We start from the raw sequence: 13,560 nt of genomic DNA, 5'->3' as shown, positions 1-13,560 counted from the left end.
CTTTCCTATATTATGCTCCTATAATAACTCTCTCAGTGTTTTGCATCCATTAGTGACACAGTGGAGCCTGACTATAATAGGATCTTTAGGGAATCTTAGCTGTAAGTGAAAATTTCAATGGAATCTTTTTGAGAAATAAATGAAATCATAGAAAAAAGAAAAAATTCATTTCAATATAGTATCAGGAGTAAGTATTACTTAAAATTATAATTACAGATAAATGAAGATGGTTTTAAACCTCAATGAAGTGAAAAATAACATATAAATTATATATATATATTACTAGAAGATTGGGAGAGGGGATAAATAAAGGTCCTTTGTATTTTTTTAAGGAGGAACAACTCTTGATTATATTCAGAAGTGAAATCTTAAAATGAGCTTATTTTATCTGATGTAGTTTACAATCTGGTCTTTTACCTTTTAAAGTATGTAAATAATGTCATTAGTTGAGAATAAATTGAGTAAGTTTCTTTATTTTGGCATGAAAATATGTACCTAATATTAACAAAATATTGCGAAACTGTACTATATTTATTAATATCTCAACATTAAATATTTTCTATGGAGTTTATCATGTCTAAGCATAATATAACATTGGGAGTAAAAAAATAACTGATGTTTATCTAAATAATTCTTTATCCCCTTCTGTAGTTTTTTATATATTTATATTTACATATATACACACATACAGATTTTTTGAAAGATGGAATGCTGTTTTTACCCTGAATGTTTATTTTTAGATTGTCTTGATACATCTTCTTTATTTAGATCACCACTTTGCAAGCTATTCACTGTTTATGTTAGCTCTACTCAGATTTAAAAATTTTTGTTGTGCCTAGCTTTTCCTAATATATTTGCTTAAAATAAAAGAAAAAAGAAGAGAGAATTATCTCTTCATTAGTAATGTCTTAAGGAGTTTCCCCCACATATAAGGGTTATGTGAAAAATCAAAGTATGTATTGCTAGAAGGATACTTATGTTTTTATTATTGATTAAAGATTTTTCACCAAAAGCCTAACACCTCTTTATTTTTATTTGCAGAAAAGAAAAGAACCGGTTTTTCACTGTTTTTGTGATACCTGTGATCGTGGTTTTAAAAATCAAGAAAAGTATGATAAACATATGTCTGAACATACAAAAGTAGGTTTTTTTGGTTATCCTGTGATTTATATAGGAAAATGGATATATTTGGTAGAAATTCTGAGCTGCTTCTCCTTAAAAGTTATGTTTGATGACCTGATAAGTTGGGACCCTGGAATTTACAGTTTGAGGGTGGGGAGCCACTGCTTCAGGAAGAGGTAAGATGGCAGCAAAGAAGGATGGTCTCACAGCTGTTAGTGTATGTGGGCCTCCTCTGCTTCATAACAGGGCCGGTTCCCCCTCCATTTGCTCTGTGCATCTTTGTAAGCTCTTTTCTCTATAAGGCTCCCCTTGAGTATATAACTACATCATGTAATTTGCCATGGCCCATCACTTTCTAAGGGTGGTCTGGACCTTATTAAGTACTGAAAAATTTTTTTAACCAGCCCTGGCCTGGTTGCTCAGTTGGTTGGAGCATCATCCTATTATACCAGAGTTGCAGGTTTAATCCCCAGTGAGGGCACTGCAGGAATCAACCAATGAAAGCATGAATAAATGGAACAATGAATTAGTATTTCCATCTCTCTACCTTCTTCTCTCTCTAAAAATCAATTAAAAATAATTTTAACCAGAATATTTGAGAAATAAAGTTATAAAAGAAAGTTCTTAGTTTGAAAAAGGTTTTCTTTCAGCTTATATTTATAGAAATGCCCCTCACTTTTCGGAATAAAGATCATTTTAAAACACTGAAAGTAAATAATGTGTATTACTGTACTATATACTTTGAAAATGCCATTTTTAAAAAAATTCAACTCTGTTTGGAGTGACTTTTGTTTTACTATTGGCATAACTATGCAGTGATAACACCACATAGATGGGGTAACTGTGATATGACTACAATATGTCTGTATCTGTAGTAATAGGGTGTACTTAATATGGAAAAACATTGAATAGTCTTTTTTTGTTAACTCTTACAGTGTCCTGAAGTTGATTGCTCTTTTAGTGCACATGAGAAGATTGTCCAATTCCATTGGAAAAATGTAAGTTCCTGTGGGTTTTTTCCCATACACACTTTTTCTTTCATTGATCTGTCATCTTCAACAGCTCTTCACTTACATAGCCTAACAATAACATTCATGCAGTGCTTTGTACTTCGAATGGCATTCTTAATATCTATTATTCAATTTTATCCTCACAAACCACTGTGTAAAGTAGGTAGATATTGGCCCTGTTGAACAGATAAAATAGTGATTTGCCCAGGGCCTCAGAACTGATTCTTGCATTTGAAATTTCTTTTATTCGAAATTCTATGGTTGTTTTTCTATACCATGCTGCTTCAAATTCATTTGTATATTCATTATTTCTTTAGCTACCTCCCTCAATTTTGGTTGTTAGGCCATCAGTTTGGGTATTTAATGTCAGTTGAAAAGTGGGTGATATATTTACTTTGTAACCAAAATTATATTACTCCCTTTTCTCTTATCAATAGGTCTAATTTAAATATATAGGAAATTATTCTTTATTCTTCAAAGGAAAAAATCATAGGATGGGAAAACCTGTTTACTCAGTTTTAAACTTTTGGCTATAGAGTCTCCATTATCCCCGATAATGCTTGAGATTTAGCCAAAAGCATAAATATGCTTCCTGATGTTCAGCAGGCTTTTTTCTCCTAGATGCATGCTCCAGGTATGAAGAAGATCAAATTAGACACTCCAGAGGAGATTGCGAGATGGAGAGAAGAAAGGAGAAAGTAAGTAAAGGATCTAGAACCAGTGAAGTAACTGTCTTTTACTGTGGCAAGGCTGAGTACGTCAAAATAATGACATTACTCAAGCTGCTGCTTCTAGAAAATCATACCTTCTGTGTCTTTGAAATTCTGCTCACTGCTTTAGCCCAGCTGAAATCCTACCACCCTGGGGATAGTTTCATCTGCCTTCAGGACTATCTTGCCCTTCTTTGAATACAGTATCTGGTATCTGCTCTGCCTCTTTAACCCTTATTATAATCTTATTGATGAACTTTGCATATGTAACTTTTTAAAAAAAATTACTTTATTGTTCAATTACAGTTGTCTGCATTTCCCCCTAACATTCCCCCCGCCACCCTAGCCAATCCCACCTCCCTCTCTTGCATATGTAACTATTTAAAAAAACTATAGGTTTTACAAATGTAAGAACCATCTTTTATATGGCTCTTTATATCCCATGGAGCCATAGATATAAGGGATCTTATAAATGTTGATATATATAAATAGACCTTGGAAATATTTTTATTATGTGTGTAATTCTGTTTTGGTACATACAGGTAAGTGGTTGGAGAAATCCTGCTGAGACTCATTTTTAATTCATGTTTTAAACTAAACTGTTTTTTTTTTTTTTTTTAAAGAAATGGGGCAGAAACATGTTTTTCTGATTAACAATTATGGTTGTAGATTAGTAATATAACTAATACTAATTAAATTGCTGTGGTTTTGAACATTAAATTCTGACTACATTGGACAAGCACCGAGACAGACCACATAGACTGTATTCGAATGCAACACTTTCTAAAGTAGCTTTCCCCATAGGAATGTGAACTATGCCCCCTTGTGGTGTTGTACAACCAATTGGTGCTTTAATGGGAAAAAATTGACTAGCTAGAGAAACTTAAGAAACTTATAGATGCAAGCAAACTTAGGTAGCATGTGTTTATATAAAGTCCCTGGTAGAAGACTGGTTTGATTTTCTAATGTTAGTGAGAAATTTCAGCAACCTTCACATTTATGTTAATGTACATTATGATATCTTTGAATAACTTCTTGTCAATAGTTTAGCTTGAAAATTAGAGGTAAACATTCAGTGTTTGAAAAGGAAAAGATTTTACTATATATGGCCAAGATCACCAAAAGCAGATAGGAATAGACTCTTGCTTTTAATACTCTTTCTCTGAGTAGGATAAATATATGTAATGTGGCCATGAGACCATAAACAACTGAAGCATTACCTTTAATCATGTAAGGATAATAATGTCTAGTCAAGGGGTATTTGCAGTCTTTGGAAGGCAGGCCATCAGTTTGTTTTGAAGAGCTTCTCATAAGAGATGTAGTGCCTGCCCCATCCTCTCCACTTATTTTAAGATACACATCAGTGGAATTCATCCCTTTTAATGCATAGTTCTAACAAATGTATATAGTTGTGTAATCACCACATTGAAGATATAGAATAGCATAGTATCATGCCCCAAAATCCCCTCATGCCCTTTGTGGTCAGCGTCTCCCCCAACCTCAGTCCCTGGCTGCCACTGATCTGTTTTCTGTTGTTATATTTGTACTTTTGCAGAAAATCATATGAACGAAATCATACAGTCTATAGCTTTTGAGTCTGACTTTTTCACTTAGCACAGTGGATTTGAGATTCATTTCTGTTGTTGCATGCAGTAGTAGTTCATTCCTTTCTATTGCTCTTTTTCTGTCCCATGTGGGTGTCTCATATATGACTATGCCACAGTGTGTTCATCCATTTCCCAGTTGAGGGACATTTGGGATGTTTCCAGTGTTTGATGATTACAAATAAAGCTATCATAAACATCAGTTTACAGGTTTTTGTTTAGACTACAGCATGGGTTTTTATTTGACTTGGGTAAATACCTAGGAGTGGTATTGGTTGGTCAAACGATAAGCATATGTTTAATAAGAAACTGCCACAGCTTTTAGGAGACGAGTTTTAAAATCAAGAAATGCCTAGTTGGACATGACTAGGATGCAGTGGTGCTTGCATCCATTAAGATTGTGCTCCAGTAAATGGAATAGCAACCTTACTATACTGTGGCTTATCATAAAGAGGGTTATTTTTCCAAAGTAGAAAAAGTCCAGAGCTACTCTTCTTGCTCATTATCACCATTAGGCACAGGCTGTCTCTGTCTCTCTCTCATTTTTCCTTGGTCCGTGGTTTCATTTTCGTGTCCAGCAGAAGATTCCTGCATATCCAAAAATTAAGCCTACGTTCTAGGCAGGAAGAAGAGAAAAAGGCATAAGGCACACATAGCCAAAATTGCCCCTTTTCATTGGGAAAACAATAGCTTTGTTTTCCAGGAGACTTCCATGTAGTGCTCATTGAAGTAGGTTGCTAGGCCACCTTTAGTGACAGCAGAGTTGATAGAATATCCCCAGACAAAATTGGTAAGGAAAAGGGAAAACAGGTAGTAGCATTTACCTCAGAGCTTGGTGGGAAAGTTTAAAACTCCAAGTGATACTTGGAAGCAGCATTATTCTGAATGAAGGATAGGCAAGCAAGTGTTTAGTATGCCTACTGGTGATTCTTTTTGTGTGACATAGGTGGGGTCAGAGGGGAAAGAGAGTCTTGTAGTTTCTAGAATGTAGGCTAAAGGTATGACTATGACAGTGTGTTGATTAACTTGGAAGAAGACTGGGCAGAATCTGTGGACTGAATAAATGAGGTTACCAGTTTGTGAAATTATGAAATGCTTAAAGAGAATGAGGAAATTGGTTAAGACTGACAATTTTGAATGAAGTTTATTTGTACCTATGATATTACCTTGTTGGCATAGTGTACTGGAATTATCTTCTGGTGCTTGCTGACTTCATCCAAAGTTCTTCCATATCTTGTTTTTCCAGTTCTTGCTCTAACATATTTGTACATTATTTCTATAAGTATACTTTATTAATAAAAAGTATGAGAAACATTTCTTTTGGCACTTTTGATAGCTACCTCAAAAATACACTAACATTCTCTCTATTAACAGTGTTTTTAAAAACCTATCATGAAAATACTTTCTAAATTTCTGTTACCCTGAATTTTTTTTTAAGCCTTACCCTGAGGACATGCTTATTGATTTTAGAGAGGTAGAGAGGGAGAGAGAGAGGAGAGAAACATCTATCATTTGCCTCTCGTACATGACCCTACTGGAGATCAAACCAGTAATCTAGGCATGGGCCCTGACCAGGAACTGAACCGTAGACCTTTTGGTTTATGGGATGATGCTCCAACCCACTAATCTACCTGGCTAGGGCTGTTACCCTCAATTAAAAAAAATATATATATATTATTTTAGTTCTCTCTGCTATGGCTCAGTGGATTGAGAACTGGCCTGCAAACTGAAAGGTCACAGGTTCGATTCCCAGTCAGGGTACATGCCTGGGTTGCAGGCCAGATCCCCAGTTGGAGGTGTGCAAGAGGCAACTGCACACTGCTGTTTCTCTCCCTTTCTTTCTCCCTCCCTTACCCTCTCTTTAAAATAAAATATTTTAAAAAGTATTATTTGAACTCCTAAAAAAGCAAATTTCACATCAACATGGCAGAATAATCCTTATGTCTTGAATTTTATCTTTCTTGCAAGAACTATGTTCTTTCTGAGGAAGCCACTATATTTTTTGACATGCAGGAAAGATAAAGACCTTGCAAATGCTATGTTAGAAAAATCTTGAAAAAGATTTCTCATGGTGTAAGAATTTTAGAGCTGAAAGAAAATGCTAAAGATTTGCTTGGTGTATTGCCCCTTTAAAGAAAGTATATCTGCCTTTATTCCTTCATCTTTATTTTTTTTTCAGATTAGCCAAACTCAGAGGTGCCCATTGTATTTAATTTAAAACTTTAAGGCTTTCCACTAATACTGTGGGGAAAAAATCCACCCCCCAAAAAAGCAATTCTTAATTCTTGATTTATGAGGTAGAAATGTTGATATGATTGGGGAAAACGAGTGATCAGAGGTTTGTTTCCAAAACCTCTCATTTAGGAACAGAGACATGTTTTACAGCAGATGGCAGTCCACTAGGTGGAGTAGTTTTGTGATATTTACTTCAGTAGTTGCTGTGGCTCTGAGGAGATCCTTTGAAATTGTGTTCCCAGGTCTTTCAGAATTCCAACAAAGGGGCTTGCTCCTAAAGAATGCTATATCTTTTTGAAGTTCAGAAATACTTTGAAATAAAATACAGTGGTAGGGCTTGTATTGAAGTAGTTGTGGTCCAGTGACAGTAAAGAGGGATTGTTTCTGTAGAGAACTTAATTAGGAGAGAAGTCACTAAGTGGGTGGTGATTTGGAGATAAGGAAAGAGTTAGAGAGTATAATGTAACCAAAAGAGTATGTGGTAAGATCATGGCTGGCACAGTTTTGCTTATTTATTGACTCTAGTGCTTAAGCAAGGAGAAGGTAAGGAGGTAAGATGAAATAGGAAAAAGAGAGAAAGAAAAAGGGCTTAGAGTTTCAGGGTCAGTTCCTCTTGGAGTATTGGGGAAAGATGGAAATACAGGAAGCAAAGTGATTTTAGAAGATAAAAATAGAGAAACCAACTGTGAAAATATCACTTATCCTAGTCTTTATAACTTCATAATATCCATTGTCTAACAGGAGCTACCAGGCTAAGTTATCTGTATGAAATTGTGCAATGTAAGACAATTTGTGATTTTTTTCAATAGTCTTTGAATTGGTTATTTCAATTGTACTTTAGGAACCTGACCTGTGACCTTTATCAAAGCTCCAGGGTTTTCTTTGTTCTTGTATCTCAGTAATACGCTGCAGGAGGGGCTTTCTGACTGTTGTGTGTGTATCTGGTATCCCTGTTTGGGGATCATTTGCCTTCTGATTCCCTTGTTTTCCTTAGTTTTTAGTCTCTAGGTTTTGTGTAAAGAAGTATGGTATAATTTTGGGGCCAAGATTTTATTAATTTAAGCATTGAAAAATAGAATTTTGTGGCTTTTAAAGGGTTATTGAAAGATCCTTTACCTGTAGGAAAGTGATACTTTAATCTTCCAGAAAGAGAAAGCTGTTTTGAAAGGCTTCCACCAAAGGAGTTTCCACAATGTTCTTGATGTCTTACATAAGGAATTCTTTTTATGTTTCACCTACAATTCACTTGCTATAACATACATTTATGTTCTTTATTATTGAGAAGCACTTAAGTAGCATCTCAATAAGTAGCATCTTGTGTACATGGTACACTAGAGTACCAAATCTTACTGTTTAGAACATTGCCTAACATGTTAAGGGTCTGCAGTAATCAGGAAAAAAATGTTGAAGAGACCTAAGTATATGAATAAGTGAATTTCAGAGATGTGAAGGTTGTTGAGTAGCTGTGAGTTACATGCCTAGACACTGGGGCCTGGGAACATCATCACCTTTTTTCCTCATCATTTCTGCTTTTGCATAGCCTGTCTTCTGATTGAGAACAGCTGGCTGCCATCCCCTCTGTGAGGTCATTTATTGTCACATCCCTTCCTCTTTTAAAGGCTGTGATAGTTCCAGTTCTTTTCGTCTTTCTTCAGGGGTTTTGTTTTTCATCCTGCTAATCATCTTTGAGTCTCTTCTGAATCCCTTCCAAGTTTTATTTTTCTTCAACCCTTCTTTTCAATTTAGTATTATGAAACTGGACACAGTGCCCTGAGAATTTCTGACCACTTTTGAGTATCATGAGAGGAGACTTCACACTTGAACATGTGCCAGAGTCCATTTCACATAACCTTAGATTATGTTTGCTTTCCAATAGTCTTATAGTACTGACCCTCACGTTTTTAAAAAATATTTTTTCAGAGAGAGGGGAAAGGAGGAAAAATGAGAGAGAGAGAGAGGAACATTGATGTGAGAAAGAAACATTGATTGGTTGGCTCTTGTACGCTCCCCACCCAGGGACTGAACCCTCAACCTAGGCACGTGCCCTGACTGGGAATTGACCTGGTGACCTTTTCTTTGTTGGACAACACCTAACCGAGGCATGCTGGCCAGGGCTGGCTGTCAGATTTTTATCTCTTTATGACCTTGATCTTTTCCTCTTATGTTTACTTATAGTTTGTGTATTCATCATGTTTTATTCATGGACTTTATTTTTCTTGGCTGAAAAAATTGCTTTGCACTATGCTTACTGAAATTTATTGCCTTTTTTCTGATTACTTCACCAGTTAATATCATTTCCATTCTTATCTTCCAGCGTGACCAACCAATAAGCTTCATATTGTCTGTACTATTCAAATCAGTGATGCAGGTGTTAAAAAAAAAAAAGATGGAGGTAGAAACAATGCCCTAGAAGCAATGGCAGAACGAGATTTGTTGGTGTTTCTTGATATTTACTCTGATGAGCAGCCCAGCTGAGTGGTATAGATCTGTCTGTTTTCCCCTCCTTCTGTGCTGTTCATACTTCTGAGATCTCTTCCCCTCACCACTAGAGTTTGGTTTCTGCATGTCTACTCAACTCTGCCAAGGAGCAAAGAAAGCTCTTTCAGAGCATTTTATTTTGCATACTGCCTTTGGATTTAATCTTAATCACTGCCTTGTATGTATGTCTCCTTGTTCATAAATTGTAGAGGCTCCCCATCTCCATTGAATTAGATACAAATTTTCTGGCCTTCTACCCAAGGCACATTTTGGTCTTAGCCTCCCTTTGTAGTCTGATTGCCTATAACTATGTGTCATACAGAATGAACCACTTGTCATTCTTTGGATCTGTCGCACTTTCTGAGGCCTTGGTTTGTCTGCACTGTTTGTGCTACTTAGAACACTCAAAAGCTTTTCTTTCTGATTTATGTCTATTAACACCAATTAAGACCAATTTTTTACGTGTTCCTTTTTTTCTGGATTTCTCCAGCTTGATACGATCTTTCCCCCCACCCTCCAGTTTTTATATTCTTTGGGCTAATTGACTATATTTTGCCCTTCGTTTAAGCTGTTTGTGTACTTTTCTTATCCTTTCTGGTAGACTATCTTTTTTGTAAACAGTCTGTTCCTCATCTTGATAACTTTGGATGTACCACTATGTATTTGCATAAGTAATTGCATAGATTTACATTTTTCTTACAGTATTTACAGGTATGTATATACCAAATAGATTAATTAGATCAGTTTAAGCACATGGTATGATATATTCCATTAAATTCTAGTGTAAAGCTCCTTACCTACTGACACACTGGTAGCAAAGTTTGTGGACTTGCAGCTGGTCTACACTTTGAGTAGCATTTTTCTGGTCTTATTTTTTCCCCTTAAAAAGATTCTAGAAGGCCTGGCTGGCGTAGCTCAGTGGATTGAGCGCGGGCTGGGAACTAAAGTGTCCCATGTTCGATTCCCAGCCAGGGTACATTCCTGAGTTGCAGGCCATAACCCCCAGCAACCGCACATTGATGTCTCTCTCTCTCTCTCTCTCTCTCTCTCTCTCTCTACCCCCCCTTCCCTCCCTAAAAATGGATGAATAAAATCTTTAAAAAAAAAAAAAAGATTCTAGAAGGGATTAAAGATTCATATAAATTTTATATGAAGGGTTATGTAAATTATGATTTATGGTATTTGTCATTAAACAGAAGCTGCTAAATGCAGCAGTTGCTTGATTGTGTAATTAAAGTTGTATTCTAAAAGCCCTTTTAAAATTTTTTTGACTTTGTTTTGTAGAAACTACCCAACGCTGACCAATATTGAAAGGAAGAAAAAGTTAAAACTTGAAAAGGAAAAGAGAGGTGCAGTATTAACAACAACACAGTATGGGTAAGTTCCTTAAAATTGCTTACATTTTCAATACTTAGTTTAAACAAGTATACTTATAAATAATAAAGAGAGCATATACCAAAATCCTAAAGTCTCTGTACTTCCAATTCTAAAATCTTTGCTTTTGTAACTCTTTTACTTAAACATTTAAAAATAATTAATGCCCTATATTTGTATTGTTTTCAAAAAGATTTATAATTAGTAAGTCTTTTCTTTGTCTCCCAGCTGAATTGTTCTCCTTCCCAAAGACAATCCATTTCATCCTTCCAGAAATATTCTGCATATATACAGCATGTAGATAATAATCTTTTTTCTTCTTTTTTTGATACTATTCTACACCTTGGTTTTTAGCCATATAACATACTTAGATGTTGTTTCTTATTAATACGTAACAGGTCTCCTCATTCTCTAAGGATATGTTGGAAGCTTAAGGATAACCCATGGGACATCCTTTTTTTTTTTTTTTTTTTTTTTTTTACTTTTGACAGACATTTAAATTCTTACCAAACTTTTACTAATAAAAAATTGCCAGTATTGCCCCATACATACATTTTACACATGTGCAGGAATGTCTGAGAATGGATGCTTAGAAGTGGATTTGCTGAGTCAAAATATAATTTGTCTTATTGATAACTAACTGACAAATATCTATCATAGAAGCAGTTCTAGTTTACTCTTCCACTAGCAATATATGAGATACCCTGTTTTCACTATCACTCACCTCCATAGAGTTTTTTTCAGTTTATATTTTTCTTGAAATACATTTTAATCTAAGTAAAATATACAAAGCTTGAAAGTACTTGATGCATTTATGCACATACATACACCTACACACCCATGCAAACTCCACACAGATTATTTATACAGTCATGTGCTACCTATGAGTGATACTCCAAGAAGTGTGTTAGGCAATTTTATCATTGTACAAACATTATACAGTATACTTATGCAAAGTAGGATGATATAGCCTACTACATACCTAGGCTGTATGGTGTAGCTTATTGCTCCTAGGCTGCAAACCTGTACAGCATGTCACTGTACTGAATACTGTAGGCAGTTAACACAATGATAAGTACTTTACCTGTAAACATTAGAAAGGTAACAGTAACAAAGATAAAAAAAAGAGATACCCCTATATAGGGTACTTACTGTGAACAGACCTTGCTAGACTGGAAGTTGCTCTGTGTAAGTCCATGAGTGAGTGATGAGGGAATGAAAGCCTAGGACATTACTGTACACCCCTGTATACTTTATAATTTATAAAAGAACATGAGATTAAATCAAGCACATGAGAAAACGATACCATCGAGATGCAGTAAACACAATGTGTGAGATGGCTATTAGTGTAACATAGCATACTGTTTTACAGCAAACTTTTTTTGAAAGTAGTATGTTCTAAAAATAATAATACAAAGTATATTATAGTAAACACATAAACCAGTATCATTGTTTTTTACCATTATCAAATATTATGTATTATATATAACTATGTGTATGTAATTTCATGTCACTGGCAGCATAGTAGGTTTGTTAACACCAACATTACCACAAACGTGAGTAATGAATTGTGCTATGAGTTAGCATTTCTCAGCTCTAATCTCATGGGATGCATGTCATATATGCAGTCTGTCATCAACTAAAATAGCATTATGCAGTGCATGACTGTACAGCAAGTGTTTACCTCACAAAGTTCTCTTACACCATCCCTAGTTCAGTGCCTTCCCTCGAAGGTAATCTCATACCTGATTTCTGTCATCATAGATTTGTTTTACCTGTTCTTGGAATGTTATCTAAGTGGAATCATACATTATGTATTCTTTGGTGTGTGATTTTCGATGGCTCAAAATTATTTTGTGAGATTCATTTATATTGCATGTAGCTATAAGTTGTTCATTCTTACAGCTGTATAAAACTCAACTGTGAGAATATATATCTTCTCACTGTTGGACATTTGGGCTGTTTTCCAGTTTGGGCTGTTTTGAATAAAGCTGCTATGAACATTCTAGTACATGTTTTTACATATAAGTACTCATTTTCATTACACACACATGCACATACATATGTAGAACATCCATGTATTTAGCTTTAATAGATAAGGCCAAACAGTTTTCCAAAATGGTCATATCTGTTTTTTTTTTTTAATTATTTTATTGTTGTTCAGTGATTGTATCAATTTACGTACCTACTGACTCTGCATCTAATCATTCTGTGTCCAGGTCAGTGCTTGGTATTATTATACCTTTTCCTTTTGTATTACTATTTCCTTATAACTAATGATGTCAGACATCTTATATGGTTGCTTATTGGCCATTTTCATATGCTTTTGTGATATACTAGTTAAAGTCTTTGGCCAATTTTTTAAAATTATATTTTATTATGCTATTATAGTTGCCCCAATTGTTACGCTTTGCACTGCTCCACCCAGCATCTTTCATTCCCTGAGGCAATCCCCACACTATTGTTCACATCCATGAGTCACGTGTGTAAGTTTTTTGGCTACTCCATTTCCAGTACTGTACTTTACATCCCCTTGGCTGTTCTGTAACTACCTATTTGTGCTTATTAATCCCCTCACCTCTTCAACCATTTTCCTAAAACCACCTCACCTCTGGCAACCATCAAAACCCTCTCTTTTCTTCTTCTGGCACCCCTATGAGATGAATGTTGGAATGCTTGAAGTTATTTCAGAGGCTGCTTACACTATCTTTGTTTTTTGGTGTTTTTTTTTTTAGATTCTTTTTTGTTGTTGTTGTTCTGATTGGTTGTTTTGTTCTTTCTTAAGTTCCAAATCATTGATTGGATTCTTGGCTTCATCTACTCTACTGTTGGTTCCCTGTAAATTGTTCTTTATTTCCATTAGTATATCCTTCATTTTTGACTGGATGTTTTTTATACTGTTGAGGTCCTTACTAAGTTCCTTGAGCATCCTTATAGTTTTGAACTCTGCATCTGATAGATTGTTTATCTCCATTTCATTTAGTTCTTTTTCTGGAGTTTTGATGTGTTCTTTCATTTGGGCCATGT

General features: G+C 35.2%; 1 protein-coding gene across 1 annotated transcript in view; it reads left to right on the top strand.

Moving 5' to 3' along the window:
- NUFIP1 (nuclear FMR1 interacting protein 1) overlaps positions 1 to 13,560 on the top strand; it is a 51,969-nt gene that overhangs the window by 2,574 nt on the left and 35,835 nt on the right. The window contains exons 3-6 of the mRNA XM_028527038.2: positions 1,042 to 1,140; positions 2,058 to 2,120; positions 2,754 to 2,830; positions 10,444 to 10,536. Of these exons, the coding sequence (XP_028382839.1) occupies positions 1,042 to 1,140; positions 2,058 to 2,120; positions 2,754 to 2,830; positions 10,444 to 10,536 (332 nt within the window). The remainder of the gene's footprint in view (positions 1 to 1,041; positions 1,141 to 2,057; positions 2,121 to 2,753; positions 2,831 to 10,443; positions 10,537 to 13,560) is intronic.

This window comes from Phyllostomus discolor, chromosome 11 (assembly GCF_004126475.2).
Source record: "Phyllostomus discolor isolate MPI-MPIP mPhyDis1 chromosome 11, mPhyDis1.pri.v3, whole genome shotgun sequence".
NCBI lineage: Eukaryota > Metazoa > Chordata > Mammalia > Chiroptera > Phyllostomidae > Phyllostomus > Phyllostomus discolor.
The sequence above is the reverse complement of the archived record's forward strand: the minus strand, read 5'-3'. Positions and strand labels throughout refer to the sequence as shown.